At 44.0% G+C, this 20,551-nt stretch overlaps 1 protein-coding gene across 3 annotated transcripts in view; it reads right to left on the bottom strand.

Annotated features, from left to right (window-relative positions):
• myo1d (myosin ID) overlaps window positions 1-20,551 on the bottom strand; it is a 93,281-nt gene that overhangs the window by 45,939 nt on the left and 26,791 nt on the right. Inside the window, exon 1 of one of the 3 annotated variants that reach the window (XM_002935516.5) lies at window positions 2,547-3,554. The exons of 1 other annotated variant lie outside the window; for it this stretch is intronic. In XM_002935516.5, coding sequence (XP_002935562.1) covers window positions 2,547-2,641 — 95 coding nt within the window. In that variant the 5' untranslated portion in view covers window positions 2,642-3,554. Of the gene's footprint in view, window positions 1-1,650; window positions 1,801-2,546; window positions 3,555-20,551 lie in introns of those variants that run through there. One more of the 3 variants, XM_004918596.4, reaches the window with a different exon arrangement.

Raw genomic sequence — 20,551 nt, 5'->3', positions numbered from 1 at the left:
AACCCCATAAAAGAGAGTTAGAAATCGGGCAAAAAGCAGTTCACACAGGCACAAGGGAGCCTTGTAATTAATGCCTGCCATTAGAACAAGCAGGACTTCCCAGCACCTGTGTGGTGACACCCATTCATCACCATCTGGTTTGCGGTGCCTATAAGCACCAGAGCATTGCCTCCTTGAACAGCAAGTACCCCCAAAGAAATGCTTCCTGCTGGTTTTAGGGGCAAATATACAGGCGGACACTCCTTTGTGTTGGGTCCTAAACTCAGTGGAAAGTGGCCTTAGCCTGCCAGGAGGACTCCGGCAGGAGATAAGGATATCATTATAAGCAAGACAGGATGAGCGAATATACAGAAATACCTTTACAGAAGCAAGGGAACACCCTGCACCAGGAATAGCATATGTTAATCTGTTAGGCAAATACTAAGGAAAATAATGGTGGTGCAGTGGTTAGCATTACTGCCTTGCAGCGCTGGCATCCATTCTTCAGCTCCAGCGATGAAACTACCCACAAGGAATTTGTATATTGCTCCCCCCATGCATAAAAAATAGTATGTCTTTAATCTGCACCTGTTGGGTTTAGTCCCTTCTGATAAGCTGCACACCAAAAGCATCAGTAGAAAGGAGACTAATCAGGGTATCATTCATGGGACTACTGCAAAAGGGACATAGTACAGCAGCTGCCAATTTTAACCAACAGTTTAAGTTGCCCTTTAAATGAAGGCTAACACAGGGTATATTTTGCCCTGGTTTCCAGTGGGATGTAATTCCCAGAAGTGTCCCCCTGCTAAAACAGTTACAGCGGCCATGCTAAGGCAGAAGAATAACAGCTTGCTGTGCCAGGGTTAAATTTGTGTTCCAGAATCATCATTTCCTCCCCAGATTGTGCGCTCCCAGACGTGAAATCACAAGGAGAAGCCACTTGGCACACCTCTGAGACGGATCCGAAGGGGGGCAACAGGGAATGAATAGAGGGGAGGAAGTGGGCAGGGCTCTGTCTCACCATAACGCAGAACCAAAACACACAGAAATGGCACAGATAAAGGCTGCCCTGTGTCTGCTTACTGAGATTATAGCAGGAACTGGGCCAGATCTGTTCAACCAGATGTTGTTGCACTATAACTCTGAGCACCTATGGCTGCTGGGAGTTGTAGTGCAGTAACGTACAAATTGGCCAGCCTGCATTATATGGACACAAAATGTATACAGGTATATATATTATTCCTTGCAAGCATAAAAAGGGTGTTTCCTTGGAGCAGGCCACTTGGTCAATGGTAAAGGGAAAGTTAACCCTTAAATAAACTTTCAGAACGTTGTAGTGACATCCAGAAAGTTTCAACTGATCTCCATTTATTAGATTTGTGCAGGTTTCTTGTTCAGCAGGGCTAGATTCAGTTCTCTCTTATTTTCATTCGAGTCTGCCAACTTCCTAGTTGCTAAAGCAAGTGAACCTAGCAATAGCAAACATCCCCTATAAGAGAACAAAGTTGCATATATATACTACACGGTGATTGTTTCCCTTCTCATTTGTTAACAAATGGCTAAACTGCACAACCACAGTTGTCAAACACAACCAATCAGCACTTAGCTTTGAACAGTCTTATGTAAAAAAATTAAAGCAAATACCTAAATTGGTTGCAATCGGTAACTGACCTGAGGTTCATAAATCAGCTCCAAGGTGTCGTACATTCAAACAAACCGAGCATGTCTTGCAGCAGCCTAAAATAGATTCCAGGTGTGTGCTACAGCTGTAGTCCATGTGTCTTACCCCACAAAGAACAATAAGTCTCATTTAACATAAGCTTTAGCATAAGCTTAGCTGGGCATCCACAGAGCAAACCTAGAAGTGGCAGACAATATATCACTGATATTTTAACTCAAACGTGGATATGGTTGCTTTTGCATCTGAGGACTATGGAAAAGCCTTGTCAGGGACCTGATATAGACAACCTGTTGGGCAGTGCGATGGAATCCTGCACATGTACATGTCAACATGTACTATTAATCCTTGGCATGCTTTTAGGGAATCTAGCAGTAAAAAAAAGGGGGGGGGGGAACATTCCCACAATAAAATAAACAGTCCAAGGACCACACATTCTACAAAGCACTGCTTTATACTGAGACCCCTCCTGCGGCCAAAGAGTATCAATGACATATCAGAGGTATGAACTCAGACCCTCATTGTACTGCCCTGTATGTATATTATGTAAGGTATGTATATTTGGTACACACCCTACAGCATCTCAAAGTAATTGCATCAAAAAGCAGTTAAGTCGCTAGTGAGTCAGGGGTTCTAATTCAAGTGTCAGACTGTGGGGCTGACTATTAGCTGCTCCACTCGCTGAACATCCTTAGAGCCCATGGATTCCCACCACTGGCTTATTGGCACATCATAATCACACTATGCGTTAAGCATCTTATTTAGATTGTAAGCTCAGTGTATCAGGGACTCCCTGCTCCTGATTAACCCTGTCTCACACATGGCAGGATTAGTGGACCACTAAATGATGAGTATGGTAACTGCCCAATAACAACACAGGAATACTCACCTGAGCTTTAGGTTTTCCATGAATTCCGGTAAGGTGACCGAGTCCATAAGAACAAAATCCGCCTTCCCAAACTGTAGCCCCTCTTGTTCCGCCATGTTGGATGCTTAGATGTCAGGTACCACACAAGTACACGGCAATCACTACACAAAGCGACTACGTTCCCACCTGTAGCACAGTCCCACACAGCGGCAGCACAATGCCCAAGGGAAAATGAGGTGTGACGGGATCACCTACCTATTTGCCCTGCACCCCAACTATAGAGTGGCACTGGGCACACAAGAAGCAGCACTCTCAAACAGTCACACACCAACCGCAGTGCAAGTGCTCAGTGTTACACCCTGCCAGCAGGGATAGGGGTGTCTCCCTCTCGCACAGGCTCACTCTCCTTTCCCAGGGTGTTGCTGTCATTCCCAGGAGCCCTGTGATGCTCCCCTAGGCAGTCTCATTCATTCAGTAGCTCTCTCTCACAGTGCAGGTGTCCAGCCCAGGCTTAGGCAGCTTTCCCTTTCTGTGCCTGGGAGGGGGGATTTCCTGGGAGAAGTTTGGAGATGAGACCCCTGTGAGAGTGCAGACTCCCTGGCCTGACTGAGAGGGGATTCCGGGTGGGGGGCTTGGATGCTTCCAGGGCTGTTCTCCTCTCCCTGTGTCCCAGACCGGACTCCAGTAAATCCATAGAGAAAGCAGGAAGATTGGGTGGAGGGAGGTAAGAGGAGGAGAGAGGGGAGGAGTGAGGGAGGGGGAAAGGTGAGGAGAGTTATACCAGGGGAGGCAGGAAAGGTGAGGGGTGAAAGAAAGAGAAAGGAGATGGAGGAAAGGAGCAGAAGGGAGGGACTGAAGGGGCAAAGGGAGTAAATGAGAAGATAAGCACTTGCGCACTTCAGAACTCTCAGCATCCGCACCAGCGCCGGCTATGGGGCCCATGCAGGGAGTCTGTAGGAGCCACCTACCCACCATATATTAGCCATTATCCCTGCACCCCTGTGTGAGCAATCAGGGCAATACCATCAGACAAGTGGGGAGGGGAAGGGGGAAACATTTGATAGCATGCCCGCCCTTATACTGTGTTTGGTAAAATACATAATCTCCTCCTTTATAAGTTCATTTAACCATTACAAAATTATGAATAATAAGCCAAGTAACTGGAGCCAGGCTATACTCTGATTTGCACATTTCTGTTAGCTTGAACGGGAGCTGCCGCACTACCGGCCGCTCGGATGTGGGAAATGTTCAGATGATTTATAGGCTCCAATCAATCAGGGCCCTCTAGTGGCCGGGAAATGTTAGCACGTTGCTCCTTTATGAAAATGATCATTTATTTATATAGTGCTGACAAGTTACATGGTACATTCATTAGCCTTACAGTAATTTAACAAACATGGGATAAAGAAAATGAATGGGATCCCAGATTACAAGAGAGTAACAAGGAAGTCTCACATGTTTTAAGGGAAAACTCCACCCAAACAAAATGTAGGCTTTTTGAAAAGTAACGTTGCAATATACATCAATTCAAAAATTATGCAGCCTTTTCATGATTTTATTACATGTAATAATATGGTTTGGAACAGTTACCTAACTCTGGCCCCCTGTTCTCCCGCATCTGGCGGACTACTTTGAAACTCAAACAATATGTAACTGTAGTCAACAGGGGTGTATTTAGGTCCGGTGCTGCTCTAGGCACCAAGCTCTATATACACCCCTACATTATACACGTGATATCATACACATGCTGCACATGACGTCCCACACCCTTACATAGTGCACACCATACATGTGATATTACACCAACGTCATCATGTGCCATCACTTCAGAGCCTGTGACCCCCCCCCCCAGCTCCGTTGTCAGATTTCCTATAGAAATATGTGGCGGATTTTTTTTTTAGATAAAAAAAAGAAAATCTAGGCACCTGAGGGCCACCCCCCAAAATGTGCCTTATTATAAATATGCCCCTGGTAGTAAACTCTCCTCAGCCTGCCTTCAGTCTGCATCCTCCAACTGCCACAATTCCCTGCACATGTATATACCTCCCAACATTTGAAAAATGAAAAGAGACGCCCACTTTGTGTGGCCACGCCCCAATTGCCACTCCCCATTTTTTTTAAAAATACTCCTTTTATATAGATGTAATGGCGGGATCAGACGCAAATGTGCTATACCCTCATACTGTACTACCTAAGGAAAGCAAAATAGCAACTCCTACATATAAAATACAAATATAGAGAGAAGGCAGTCAGTTATAAGTGAGTTATAACTATGTACCAGTTTTGCCCCCCCCATACACAGTGCCCCCATACACAGTAGCCCCCCATACACAGTAGCCCCCCCCATACACAGATGCCCCCCCATACAGAGTAGCCCCTCCCACAGTGTCCCCCATACACAGTAGCCCCCCCCACACAGTGTCCCCCATACACATTAGCCCCCCCATACACATTAGCCCCCCATACACAGTAGCCCCCCCCATACACAGGTGCCCCCCCCATACACAGTAGCCCCCCAATACACAGTAGCCCTACCCCACACAGTGTCCCCCATACACAGGTGCCCCCCCCATACACAGTAGCCCCCCCATACACAGTAGCCCCCCCCACACAGTGTCCCCCATACACATTAGCCCCCCCATACACATTAGCCCCCCATACACAGTAGCCCCCCCATACACAGGTGCCCCCCATACAGAGTAGCCCCCCCATACACAGTGTCCCCCATACACATTAGCCCCCATACACATTAGCCCCTATACACAGGTGCCCCCCCATACACAGGTGCCCCCCCATACAGAGCAGCCCCCCCCACAGTGTCCCCCATACACATTAGCCCCCCATACACAGGTGCCCCCCATACAGTGCCTCCATACATGCTGCAGCTTCTTCTTCAGCGTCTCCTCTATATGCGGCTCCTTGTTCTGTGGAGCCAGGCCCTTTTATAAGGTTGCGCCCGTGTGTGTGACGTCAATATGCACGGGCGCAACCTTATAAAAGGACCTGGCTCCACAGAACAAGGAGCCGCTTATAGAGAGGAGCCACTGGGGAACACCTGACTACAGCCAGCGCGTCCCGCTGTCGGGATAGTTACATGAATGTCCCGCATTACGGAAATGCGGGACATTCATGGAACTATCCGGGACAGCGGGACGCGCTACCAAAACCGGGACTGTCCTGCGGGAAGCGGGACAGTTGGGCGGTATGCACATGTGTTGTCAATAAGGAAAGGAATATCATAGTGCACTGCATTGTGGGTTTTGTAGTTCTTGCATGCTGTCTGTAAGCTTGGAGGAGTTGTTACAATTTGTAACATCCCCTGCCAGGATTTCAAATGATGGAGAAGAAAAAGAACTGTTTTGCAACTGGATTTCAGAAAATAAAAAAGGTATTTATTCATACTTTTTTAAAGAACAGCTCATAGTGATAGGTATATTAGGGCAGGGGTCTGGAACCTTTTTGGCTGAGAGAGCCATAAACACCACATATTTTAAAATGTAATTCCGTGAGAGCCATACAATATGTTTGGCCGCGGATGCTGCGGGGCAAGGTAGGGTGGGTCCCAAGGATGCCGGAAGCGATGCAGAGGAGGGCGTGGCCTGCGCTCGTCGGATAGAAGACGTGTTCTAAACCTTGCCCCTGTGCTCGGCGGATAGAGGATAAAGCCTTAGAACACGTATTCTAACCACCGAGCGCCTCTGCATCTCAGGTGAAGGTCCACTGAGCCTGGGAGCAGAACATAGGCCCCAGTAAAGCCATTTGCCCCAGAGTGTCACCATCCACTCTGGTGAAGTCGGGGACAGGGCCCTGTGAACAAGAATAAGTAAGCATAGCAGACTTTTTAATAGCACTCTCTAGGAGAAGTGAGAGAGTGAGCCTTAGCAAGCAAGGGCATGTTAATAGCCCCACCAAGGAGAATTTGTTTTTGGAAGTACCCTTCCATCCAGCAATGTTGCCTCAGTTTAGGGCCACGGAGTACAGATAAGAAACAGGCTAGAATAAACCCTGATCCCTACTTACACGGAGGACTCTTAAGTTAGGGTTATCAACCTGAGAAATAAGGTATCTATCCAGACTATCTCCAAAGGGGTATCAAGCTGACAGATGCATTTACCCTGCCCAGACTCTACCAAGAGGTGAGATAAAACGGTGTGTACCCTCCTTTGTTTGTCCTCAAGGGGTATTATCATCTAACCTCTATATCTGCTTGTATCGTGAGTATAACACTGCATTCCATTTGTCTTGGACAATAAACTGTACTATAGTTCAATTGCAGGAACCTTCTAAGAATCTTCTGGCATCCATCTTTACTAAATCTGCACTACACAGCTACGGTGAGTGGTAGTTTCACTACACCCTTGCTCTGCCTGGTATCTTCCACCTAGCAAAGGCCCATCCTGTTTAAGGGAGTTGCAATGTAGCCCATGCTCTAAACCTAACACTAGCCTGGGTTTTGCCTATATATAGCCAAACAAGCGTTACATTAGGAAGAAAGGCTATATAATATCTATATAAAAGATTTTCCAGATAGTTAGAGTATAGGCCCAATTCTATAATGCTGGGTGGTACAACAGGGGGCACTCTGGTTACACTTCCCGACATTAGCAGTGTAAGAACTGTAGGAACTGTTAATATCATGAAAGTATATATATATATTTGCTATTTTTGATGTCAGTGCTCATTAAGTTTTATGTGTCCCCTTTAATGGGCTCTTATCCACAATATCGGTTTCACTCTTCTTCTGTCCTGCTGAATTGCTTCCAATACATTTCCCTTTTAGCCTTTTCCACGCTTTTCCACAATATTTTATTTGTGATTCATAGAGTTTATATAGTAATGTAACACACACCCTAGTTATTTACAGTGAAAAGTAATACCATTGACTCTGGAATTTGCACAACTATTTTGTCATTTATTATGACTTTACTTGCTCTTTAAGCACACCTACCAATCTTTTAATATTGAAAATAGGGGCATTTTAGGTCACACCCTTGACAGCTATGGAATTTCCTTACATTGTAATGCAATTTAAAGCAATTTTTGTTATTGTGATTTACTTGCCCTTTAAGCACACCCAATGTTTTAATATTGAAAACTAGGACATTATAGGCCACACCTCCAACCTATAATCAACAAAGTTACCTATTTTGTGTGAGGAGTGCTTGAGTATGAGTAATGCTTGCATTCTGTGATTTTGCCACCAGAGACTGTGGTTTCAGCTCTGCTTTCTACATGATAGTAAAAGTTCATTTCAAGGTGATCTAACCCTTTAATTGCTTTTAGTACTGTTATATATATGAGAAACATTGGGGTCACAGTCACCTTGCTATAATTTAAAGGGGTACCCAGGGCACAAATAAGCACTTACCCTAAATCTCACTCTAACTGGCCTTCAGGCTGGGCCCCTTTAGCCCATAACAAGGTTACAGATATATAGAAAAATTGGGGTAACAGTCACCCTGCTATAGTATCAGGGGTACCCAGGGCACAAATAAGCACTCACCCCAAATTCCCCCCTAACTGGCCTTCAGGCTGGGCCCCCTTAGCTCATAACAAGGTTACAGATATATAGAAACATTGGGGGTAACAGTCACCCTGCTATAGTATCAGGGGTACCCAGGGCACAAATAAGCACTCACCCCAAATTCCCCCCTTACTGGCCTTCAGGCTGGGCCCCCTTAGCTCATAACAAGGATACAGATATATAGAAACATTGGGGTAACAGTCACCCTGGAGCATTCTGGCTAACGAGTCCCATACCTGTACTGCATAGTTCATTGCTCTCTTTCTGCTATTACCATCTTACATGAGCTTATTTTGAGCCAATCACAAGTTACAGTGCAGTTAGGTGATATCATGAAACGTTTGTGCCAAACTATAACGCAACTGGTGTACAGGCACAGGGGTCTGGGGGGATGCTGGAAAAGCAAATAGGATAAGCCTTTCCAGAAGGAAAGGTAAAAACTAAGTAAGCTTTATCAGAAAGGTCAATGTAAATAGAAAATCTGCACTGAGTCCTCTATCAAAAGAAACACAGTTTTTTTGTCTCCTTTTTTTCTAAACATGATGTTCTAGGTGTCTGACTTCCTCTGTTGGAAAACTCCATAAAGGAGAAGGAAGGGCTAATAAAGAGTTAATCTCAAGCTGCAGGCATACCTTCAGTTCTCTCAATAGTGCCCTTAAGTCTCCTCATATTTCACCTGTTCAGATGATCAAAAGCCAAACAGGAAGAAAAAACGCAGAGCTGTGTAAAGAAAGTTCCCATAATGCCTCTCTCCTGCACCGAGACCCAGACCAGTGTACATGCTCAGTTTGTAAGACTATGAAGAAGCTTCCTGCTGATTGGCTCAGATCTAAATTCCTAAGGGGGGGGAGGGAGGTCTTATCATTCTTGAGGGAGGGGGGAGCAGAAGAGGGGAGAGAGCTGCGTGTCTCTGGCAGAGCAAAACAGACACAACAAATCTTTTGACAGATAACTCAGCGCAGGGTTTCTGTGAGTGCTTGTAGCTGTATGTACATGGACCTTTCTGATAAAACTTTCCCTGAGCCAGAGTTTTCACAGTTCTCTCCTCTCTCCTTCTCCCCCCTCCCACAAGAATGCTAAGAACTCACTCCCCCTCCCTTAGGAATGTGTGATCTAAGCTATAATAGCTAGAGCTGCAGCAGGAAGCTACTTAAAATGCCAGCTGCTGTCTTAAGCAAATGGGGAAAGCTTCTAAAGCTGTTTACTCATGTATGGTAATGCTTTCTGCAGAATAAATATATTGCTCTAGGTGGCACTAATGTGGCAAATTTGTTGGCAGTAAAATGTCAAAATGACTTTTCTTTCTTCTGTGAATTGAGGTTCCTAAAAATATATTTTGGTTTTATTAGTGGTGCAGCTCAGCTGCTGCTTTACATTATTGTACAGACCTGATTTTATTTAAAATTGTAATTGTTTGCTTTGTTTTTACTTAGAATAATCATGTACAAGCATCATTTGTATTTAGTTCCTCTATACCTCCACTAAATGGCGCCATCAGGCCACAAAATTTTGGTGGCTTGAGGGTTATAAATGGATGCCACATAGACACTTTGGGGTTATTTACACTCGAACACGGATCAGGGAAATAGATGCATTACCATTTACTGTATATCAGACATTGTAGAAACTGCCCTACTTGGCATGCAATATTTTTTCATGGAAAACAATGGGATTCTGGGTAAGAAAGCCAGTTTTGCTCTAGAAAGTGGAATTTTCATACCCTATATCAGTGACTGTCAAAACTTTGGCAAACACTACATTGAAAGGCCATCCTTTGGCCAGGATTCAGTTCATGAACTGGGTACTGATGTAAAAAAAAGTATTGGTGTATCAGTCATTCAGTCGTTGTTTCCAGAATATCTAGGACAGCAAATAATCACCTCAAATCTCACCCTAACTCACCTCCTGCAAGTTGAGCCCTAGCTGCCACCTCTCCAAACTGTCCCAGGGGGTCAGCCCCAACAGTTTAGAAACCACTGACCCATAGGAGAAATGTTTTCAGGGGTGTCCCTGATTCTCTCTGATGCTCACCATGATGATCTCCTCACCATGTTACACACCTGCTATATCTGCCAGTCAGTGCAACCCATAGCCTTAAGCTGGCCACAAACGTGGCGATTTTTGATATTTTGTGCGACCATCAGTCGCACGAAAGATCATTCTAACCCTCCACTGACATTCAGGGCTGAATAGTCAGATATGGTGGTAGAAACAATAGGATTTCTACCTCCTTCTGTCGATTCAGCACTGAAGGGAGATTTTGCTCAGGCGTCTTCAATGGCGCCCGATCAAAATCTTTTAACCCGCACAATTGGCGAGTTGACCAATATCAGCAGCCCTCTGAATATTGTACGAAACGAGATTTGCGTGTATGGCCAGCTTTATAGTGATCAATTGATATAACCTTTTATGAACAAACAGAGTAGACCACCGTATGCTGAGACCAACTGGGCAGTTTCACATCTTAAGGAATTCTTATATGGTTAGCTTCCTGCATTGTATCTCTCTGGATAAACATTCTAGAAATATGTTGAGGTATAAAGTAACAGTAAGGGCAGTGACACACGGGGAGATTAGTCGGCGCACGACAAATCTTTGTTGTCGCAAGCGACTAATCTCCCCACAATGCCATCCCACCGGCTAGAAGTGGGATGGCATCCGAGGTGCTGCGGATTTGCCTAAGTCGCCCAAAGTTTCCTCTCAAGGCAACTTCGGCAAATCGCCCCCATGGCTGCACAGCAGCTTTGTTTACATTAACTATAATAAGGATTTGAAGCAAACACTACCAGTGCAGGGCAACAGAACATAATATATTAATTACTCTTAAACTTTTTTATTTTTTGGTGTTACTGTTCCATGAAGAGGTGAGAGGCCGGGTGTGACTGAGTTCTATAGTTAGCAACAGGGAAGTTGCTATGTAAATCAGGGATGTGTGTGGTAGATGAGTATATTTTATGTGAGTAGTTGTATTGTTATTTCAGTCACTAGATGACGCTATTATGTAGATAATCTTCTTGAGGATGTTCTAAAGCAGGTTCATCTTTGTAACTTAGACAGTTATGGGCCACTTTCTCTTTTGCTGATGTAAAGAGTGGATAACACCAGATAAGCAGGTTAGCTTGTGGTAGGCCAGATTTGTGGAGCTTACTGTATGTTGCGAGAGAAAGGGGAAGGCCAGCTAGTTAAGCAATGCACTGCTGAGGCTCCAACAAGGAGTAAGGAAGGGGTCAGCAGCCTACCTTGCCCATCAGGGAGTCAGTGTATTTTGTGATCTTCATCTTGTGGTCTCTCCACTGCATATATGTCTCAGAGCAAACATCTGAGTCACATGTGTATTAAGCTTTCATTAAAGTAACTTTTCCATTCTGGCTGCAACAAATCAAACAAGCCGACTGACAGCTGTCATATTGTGTATCACTGCAAACCAAACCAAAAGGCCAAAAATTGTTTGAGCAGTTTTTATTTCCGTTTCCTTGCCCTTAGTGCTCATTCAGGCTGGTCCCTTTAAATTCTCATCCTCAGAAAGTCTCTTTGCTTTACTTGTCAATAACTTTGGAATTAGTCATCCTGGAGGCAGAGGCTCGGTTTACTTGGTAAGAAAATCCAAGCACAGCCACATAATTGCTAAGTCAGTGTCATGTTCCTTTAACATTCCCACTTGTGGAACACAGAGTGCATTTTCACTGTCTGATTACAAACGGCAGGGTCGTTGCATTGCAGACACTGAGAAAGCACATTCCAGCTTCAGTATAGATTTCCTACTGTGGCACACAATGTTAGATAATACAGACGTTCAATTGCATAGCTACAGGGGAGCACCAAGCCTCTATTCCCTTTGTCTCAGTTGTTTGTGGCCTCCTGGCCCACTGGGGATTCTGGTACTACCTCCTTGTCTGGATATCAGTTCCACATTTTGTTTTAATAAGCAGATAGAAGGCATATAACACACAGAACCATATGGGGGTGACTCATAGATCCCACTGTGACAGCAGCCAGACAGATGGGGGCCACATAAGAGGGGGCGGATGTAGGCCACTAGTTGGACTGCATGGGCCTAAATAACCTATAACATTTACCCAGTAATCCCCAACCAGTGGCTCATGAGCAACATGTTGCTCACCACCCCTTGGTGGCAAGTTTTGGTTAAATAAAAACTACAAAAATAAAGCCTCCTGGAAGCTGATAGTGTGCATAGAGGCTACCTTATAGAAAATCTTAGCCCTTATTTGGCACCTCCATGAACTTTTATGATGCTTGTGTTGCTCTCCAAGTCTTTTTACATTTGACACAAGGTTGGGAATCCCTGCATTTAGCACTACCTACAGCCAATATCAGACAGAGTATCAGGCAGAGTATGCAAAAGGAAGGAGACATATTCAGCCTGCTGTATGCTCCCTGTGGGAGGTACACATTGCAGGGGGTTGTTCTGGGAATTTGTTAGCATTTGGAAATAGTTGTTAGGGGGTCCCTAAGGTGTGTAATTATGTGCTGGGGTTGCTGTGCTATCCACAGGGGAGGAGGAGGCATACGGATTTAAGGGTGTGGTTTAATATGACATAATGAACTTTTTAGACATATGAGTGATATCTTTGCAGAGCACCAATTATTTGGGTTTTTTTGCTGCTCTACCAACATTTATGTGGGCATGGTCTTAAAAGGTCTATTAAAACCTTGGTCCACAGGGAAATCTTCTGGTAACTTGGCAGGCCTGCCGCACTAGGCCGGGGCCTTTGTGGCCTTGCCAGAAATTCGGGCCTGTTGGCAGGGCTTTAGGGACAGCATTCCACCCAGCTGCTGCTTCTAAAGTGGGTTCGAAGCACTGGAGAAGTGCTGGAGACCTAATATTTTTTGATGCCCCCAGTGCCCCCCAGTGACCCTACAGAAGTATGCACACAGCTGCACGTGCATAAACAGGAGGGGCAACAGTGACCGAGGAGATGGAAACCTGCATTGCAAATTTGCGCCTGCATGCCAACCAGCAAAATCTATTGGAAACAGGCCTCTGCAAAAGGTTACAAGAAGCAGAATTTTAGGCACCTACAATACCAAATCATACTATATATTATACTGGCAGCTAAGTGGTGCGCCTCTGCAGCAAAACACAAAAGATTGCAAAGCATAGCTTTAAACAAATGGAACACCAGTAGCGGATGTGCAAATAATGTGCTATAGTTACATAATACGTATATTTTTACCTGAGCACAATACAGAGCCCCTAGGGCAAGGATGCTCAAACTGGCATGCTAACTGTTGTCAAGCTACAATTCCCAGCATCCCCGGGGGGCCACAAGTTGGATATCCCTGCTCTGGAACTAATACACATCATTTTACTTTCCATATGTGAACGTCTGTGTGTCACCGCTGTAGCAGCCAATCAAGGCTTTAGAACTTTCATAATTCAAATGTAAACAAGACCAACTGCAATAGGAACCTCACAGATCATTCCTGGTTTTCTATACTATATAAAAGAAAGGTGACATATGGGATAAATGAAAAACCTCTAGGCATCAGCTTGTAGGCAATTATGAATAATATATGGTGCTGGTTTTACTTTTCTCTAAGAATGAATAGTAATCTGTAATAATGGCCCCTTTAGTGGAGCTCCCTATAGATCCTATCAGGTCTCTGTCCATGTTTTAAATGAAGGGTGGACGTGTAATAACGATCCCTGCCAGAAGCACAGTAGGAGGGGGAGTAGCCAATCACAGTTTCGATATTCGGCTGAATCCCTTGGGATTTGGCCGAACCCAAAAAACTGGGTTTGGTGCATCCCTAGTTTAAATAATCCAAGATGCTCTGCTTGTCTTCAGTTTTTCTCAGCTCTGTGCTTCTAGAGAAAAAAATCCAAGATGGCTGTATGTTTCACTGTGGAACCATTTTAGATTTTTTTATATGAGCCAGGGAGGCAGAGAATGAGAGAGACAAGCTGCGTGGGAGCAGCAGGAAAAAATAATTTTGGTGTTGGTATTTCAATCTATCCATTTCTGCATTCTTCTTACTGGCATGTCTGGAGTTAATGGAGTGCTCATTGGCCATTTCTACAGTCATACTGGCATAATATGCATTTTATCTATTTTATTTTGTCATTATACTGGCATATCTCGGGATGCATAATATGCATTTTATCTATTTTATTTTGTCATTATACTGGCATATCTCGGGTGCTGATTATCCATTTTCCGTTGCAATTATACTGACACATCTCAGGTTAATATGCTGATCCATTTTCTGTAGCAATTATACTGGCACATCTCAGGTTAATATGCTGATCTATTTTCTGTAGCAATTATATTGGCATATCTCAGGTTAATATGCAGATTATAATAATACTGGAACATCTGGGGAAAAAAGCCTGTTAGCTATTTTATTTAGTGATTATATTGGCATGTCTCGGGTTATTATGTTCATTATCCATTTTCTGTACTAATTATACCGGCATGTCTGGGGTATTTAGGGGTGTGTTCACAAAGTGCACACTGCAGCAGATTTTCAGGATTTATACTCTCTACTTAAACAGCCCCCATAGTTATACAACTCTGTAAGTTGTGAGTGACTTTATGGGCTTTGCCAATAATTTTGATTTCCTGCAAACTTGTAATCTTTATATTGTATTCAGGCTTGTATACAGGTTGTTTTTGCTTGATGACTTTGACCACCAGCTGTCCTAGTCACTGTTAATGATACCAAAGAGACTTGGCATCTGTGTCAAGTTAGCAAGAGGACTATCATGTGAAGAGCAGCCAGCCTGGATTGTGAGTACCCTGCATATTTTACTGAGAAGGAAATACAGAATACAGTGAACTAATGGACAGGTTTTATCGTGTCCTCTGAAACCTTACATTTAATATAACATTCAGCATTCCCCACATGGACAGGTGCAGTATTACATGGTATTTTACTATGGTATTATTATAGCATGTATGTTATATAGCTTAATCTGTATCCAGGCACCTCCTGTATCCTCAGCTGGAACATTCACTACCAAGTCCCAAACTCTCTCTGCAAGTAACATCTGCCCAAGATCTATTCATTGGGTGCATGTGGTTCGTATGTATTAAGTAGTGTAACATTACCATGCCCTATGCTAAGGGGCACATTTACTAATCCACGAACGTCCGAAAAGCGTCCGAATGCGTTTTTTCCGTAATGATCGGTATTTTGCGACTTTTTCGAGCGCTCAATACGAAAGTCGCGACAATTTGCGAAAGTCGTACTGGCTATGAAAAAGTTGCGACAATTCACGAAATTTGTAATGGCAATGAAAAAGTTGCGACAATTCACAAAAGTCATAATGGCTATGAAAAAGCCGCAACAATTCACGAAATTTGTAATGGCAATGAAAAAGTCGCGACAATTCGCGCAAGTCGTAAAAAATACGAAAAAGTTGCAAAATGTTCGTTTTCCAATCCGAATTTTTCCCATTCGGATTCGTGGATTAGTAAATCAGCCCCTAAGTGTTGGTGTAACATTCGCCACCTTTAGACTGTGGAGCAGTGAAAATATTCTCTGTAGTGATGAATCGTACTGCCATCTGGCAGTCTGGATTTGTATCTGGGTTTGGTGGATGCCAGGAGACTCCTACCTGCATGAATGCATAATGGAAATGGCAACTGAAGGCCTGGGCCTGTTCTTCATCCACTAGAGCTCCTGGTTCCATTAAAAATATAAAAGCTACAGAGAACAATTCTGTGCTTCCCACTTTGTTTGGGGAAGGCTTGTTCCTGTTCCAGCAAAATATTGTCTCCATGCTCAAAGCAAAGTCCCTACAGAATGGGTTTGCTGAGATGGTAATGGAACCTGACTATTTTGTAACAGAGGCCTGACCTCCCCCATGTGGGATGAACTAGTGCCCCATCTGAGCCAGACCTGATCCCCAACATCAGTGCCCAATTTCACTAATGCTCTTGTGGCTGGAAGGCAGCAAATCCTACCAAGTAGTGGAGTGAAGAAGTAGTAGTGGGGAAGGGTATGTAGGGACTGGTATAGCAGCAAAGGGAAGAGAAACTTTACTTTAATCGCCTTTGGTTCGGGAATGAGATGTTGGGCAGGCAGGTACATGGATACTTTTGGCCAATATAGTGTTTGTTCCAATTACACTGAGGTACAGCAGATAGAACCCATTCCAGGTTTCACCAGGGCAGTGTACATCAGCCAAGGGCGGCTTGCCCACAAGGAAATGCAAATGAATAGGCCTGGAGCCAAACCTGTAAGCAGGTACCTGTGTATTTAGTGCCTGGCTCTGGCTCTGTTTTTATTGCAGCCTTCATGGACACCAATTAACTTGTAAACTAGAAATATATAACTTTATAACACTGAATGTCAGTTCTGTAGATTTTACATTCAATTTTGTGCAACGGGTTAAAGGAAAACTAAGTGTTTCTTGTATTGTATTTATAATTTGAAAAGCTTGCTTTTGCATTATTGGACTTCTTTTATTAAAAAGAAAAAATTACTCTGGTCTCTGCCCTCTGTTTTGGAGCACAGAGATCCATGTGTTTAACACTGCCTGCATTCGGCAGCAACAGCACTGTATTCATCAGGGACAGTAAGAGACACGGGGAGTCAACTCTCCTGGCCCCCTATTGTACTTCATTCAGATGCTCAAGTATTGGAGCATCAGACAAAAGCCCTTACTGCCTGATCTGCATGGGGTGCACAGCACGGCCATTCCCCCAGGCATAGGTGCTCCATGGATGAGCACTAAGGGGTTTCTGCACTTCTGCCTGGGGGAATTGTAAATTACCCCAATTCTTTCGGATAACTTTAACACCATGTTTTTAATTTATATTGAAAAGTTGCTAAGAATGGCACTTTCCATGTTAAAAAGAAACAGTTTTTGAGTGAGGGATCAGATTAATGAGCAACTGAAAGAAAGCGGACTTGGCACAGTACAAAAACATCAGGCTGATATTCTCAATAATCTCATTACTTCCTTATTAAAAGATTAACCTTTTTCTCTGTGTCTCCCTCCCTTCAGCTGCTGAACTCTTTACACCCACTCTTGCACACACTTCCTCTATTTCATTCCACTTCCTCTACAGCTACCGAGCTCTTCTAACAGCAGTGCTGCAGCTTGGGCACCTCTCAGCCACTTAGGTTCCTTAGTGACCCATTCCCACATTGCTGCCCTGGCTGTATGTTCATTTTAGTTTATGGGTTCCTCCCTGCGGCTCAGTTAGTAAGAAGCCCAGCTGGGAGCAGGAGGGGCCCGACAATGCCTTTATCCCACACCCACGCACAAATGATAATCAAAACCAGTAACCCTTCCGCACCCAATCGGAAAATATACTCTGTAAGCATTTGTCAGAGACTCCTTTATATTCCATTAAATAATAAAATACAAAGGGCTAGTAGAAACTTTCTTCCTTCCTGCTAATTTGTAGGAGGTGCCATGTTGCTTGCCCCTGCTGTGACATAAGCTGCTAATGTATACATTATTCTTATTCTTTTATTTATATAGCTCCAACATTTACTGCTGTGAAAATACATTATGCCATCAGTGAAGCTTACAATCTAAGGTCCCTATCACATTCCCATCAGTCCCTGCCCCAGTGGAGCTTACAATCTAAGGTCCCTATCACATTTCCATCAGCCCCTGCCCCAGTGGAGCTTACAATCTAAGGTCCCTATCACATTTCCATCAGTCCCTGCCCCAGTGGAGCTTACAATCTAAGGTCCCTATCACATTTCCATCAGTCCCTGCCCCAGTGGAGCTTACAATCTAAGGTCCCTATCACATTTCCATCAGTCCCTGCCCCAGTGGAGCTTACACTCTATTATTATTTTATATCTCTTCCAATAGACCACTCTTCTGTTTTGGCACATGCAGAAAACTTCTGCTAAAGGAAGAAATATGACAGCTCCCAGGGGAGTAACTACAGAGGAAGCAGACCCTGCTGTTACAGGGGGGCCAGGAGTGTTGAGGGCCCAGAAAGGGTAAGGGCAAAGTCACACTGAGCTACTAAAGGTCCCCATACACGGGCCGATAGTAGCTGCCGATATCTGTCCCTTGGAGCAATTCAGCAGCTAATTGGCCTGTGTATGGGCACTTCCGATGAGCCTGCCCGACCGATATCTGGCCTGAAATCAGCCAGATCTCAATCGGGCAGGTTAGAAAATCTAGTTGGATCGGGAGCTGATGCGGTCCCCGGACGGACTTTACCTATGCCCATCATTATAATTTGATCGTTTGGCCCCAGGGGATTCTCCCGATATCGCCCACTCGTAGGAGACATGTCGACATTGCAAAGCGAGCGGATCTGCCAGTGTATGGGGACCTTTAGTACCAGCTACTAAAATACCCTGCCATAGACAATACTGAGACATGTAGAGACAATTATCAGTAAATGATCAGCATTGTCTATTATTGTAGCCATGACAAGTAAGCTACTTTTTCACGGCTACTAAATGCTAGAAAATATCCTGCCATAGAGAATACTGAGAATTGGCTCTGCTAAAACACACATAGAGACAATTATCAGTAAATGATCAGCATTGTCTATTTTAGTAGCCACGACAAGTAGCTTTGTGTGTCTTCACCCTAAGGGCAGTGGCACAAGGGGAGATTAGTCGCCCCGCGACAAATCTCAGTTACTGTGGGCGACTAATCTCCCTGCAATGCCATCCCACTGGAAAGAATGTAAATCGCCGGTAGGATGGCATATGGGTCGCTTTGTTTTCTCGAAGTCGCCCAAAGTTTCCTTGAGAGGCAACTTCAGACAACTTCGCCAAACGAAGAGTCAAGGGAGCACGGACTAGGGGTAGGCAGGAGAGGTACCTGCCTAGAACCCCCCTATCGTTGCGCCCTAGGCAGGTGCCTTTTCTGCCTATCCCTAGTTTTGGCCCTGTATAAATGTGTTTTTAAAGGGTAGCAGGAGTGTGAAATGGTGTAGGCTTCTGATTGCACCCCATGTGTCCGTAATGCAAATATTATCTCCACTTCCGTCTGCATTAAATACTAACCTAACCAGAAGCTCCTGGCCCCTGGCCAGCGAGTGTGTAGAACCGGTTCTTTGTAAGCATGTGATGCAACGTATGCTTAGGCACAACTACGTGCAGGCTGCAGAAGCACAGGGTGACTATTAACAGTAAATTAAGATGAAATTTAAACATTTTACATTTTATGTGCATGTATATGTAACAACATAAACGTTACCCTAATGTATCTAGTGGATAACTAATTTTGTGCAATTACCTGCATCAAGACAAAATGCATCTACACAGGGTGCCTTTTATTTGACTCGTTTGTCTATTTACACAGTGATTCCCTATGCCACCCAGTGCATATGCTCTATAGTGATTTTCCTCAGAGGTGGCCAGGCGGCGGGCGTCCCCAACGCTCCCCTCCTGTGCACGCACAAAAACCGTGTGCGCGCTCAGACGTCGTAAAGGGGGGGTGCTATGAAATGAGCAGTGGGGGCAGGAGATCCCACACTAGGGTTTGGCAAAAAAGGTACCTGCCTAGCACCCCCTCAATGTTGCACCCTAGGAAAGTGCCTCTTCTGCCTACCCCTAGATCCGGCCCTAATTTGTCTGTCTTTACTATACAGGTCATGTGCTGGCCAGGGTGGCGCTAGAAATCACTAACAAAATAGACAAAGATGGTGGCACAGCTCTCTAATGGACATTATATGTTTTGAGATTCTGCACCAATGCAACCAGAGCCCTTTAGCAGGGAAGATCTGTGCCTCTGAAGATGCCCCAGTAGCTCCCCATATTCTTTGGGCTGCTGTCACTTACCTGAGTTTAGGGACTGACTCACAATATACAGTATATATAGAATATAAAAGTCACCAGACTAATTCGTTATTAATTCAGATATTCATTACATAGCAGCTCGGAAATCAGTGCGATTTGCATTAGAATTATTTAATAATATCAACATCTGTGACAGATGAACCTTGTATTCTGCTTGATGGTTTGCAACAATTCCCAAAGCTCAGCTTTATAACAGCTGCCTAGAACACACTGAGCATGTGCAGTGCCACCGTCACTCCTTGCAAAATCCAGGATAGGGAGCTCCTGTGTGCAGCTTTGAAAACCTGAATCATTTCTGCTGGACCTATAGGCTGGTGCATTAAGTCAGTATATAAAATATAAATATAGATAAATATACAAATATAGTTTTGAGAGTTTAGTTCTACTTTAAAGCTGTCAATGCTGCAAATGATATGGGGATTGAGCATTTATGAAAACAGGATATTCTATTTTTTAATTTCTTTAAAGAATTTTTTAAAATATAAAATAAGTTTGAGTTTCAGTGCTTTGAAATAAAAATATGAGAGCACAATTAAGGGCAGATTTATTAACATTCTGATTTTCATGGTTTTCGAGTTTTTTGAAACCACAACTAAACTCATTTTCTCTAAAACTATGAATGTCAAGTGATTTATTAAAGCAGCCTTTTAAAAAAAAAAGCACAAAAAAAAATAGGAAAAACACATAGGGGCTGATTCACTAAAGTCCGAAAAAACGAGTGCTATTTACAGCATGCGTTAAAAAT

The sequence above is a fragment of the Xenopus tropicalis genome, chromosome 10 (assembly GCF_000004195.4).
Source record: "Xenopus tropicalis strain Nigerian chromosome 10, UCB_Xtro_10.0, whole genome shotgun sequence".
Lineage (NCBI taxonomy): Eukaryota > Metazoa > Chordata > Amphibia > Anura > Pipidae > Xenopus > Xenopus tropicalis.
This window is presented reverse-complemented; position numbering and strand designations above follow the sequence as displayed.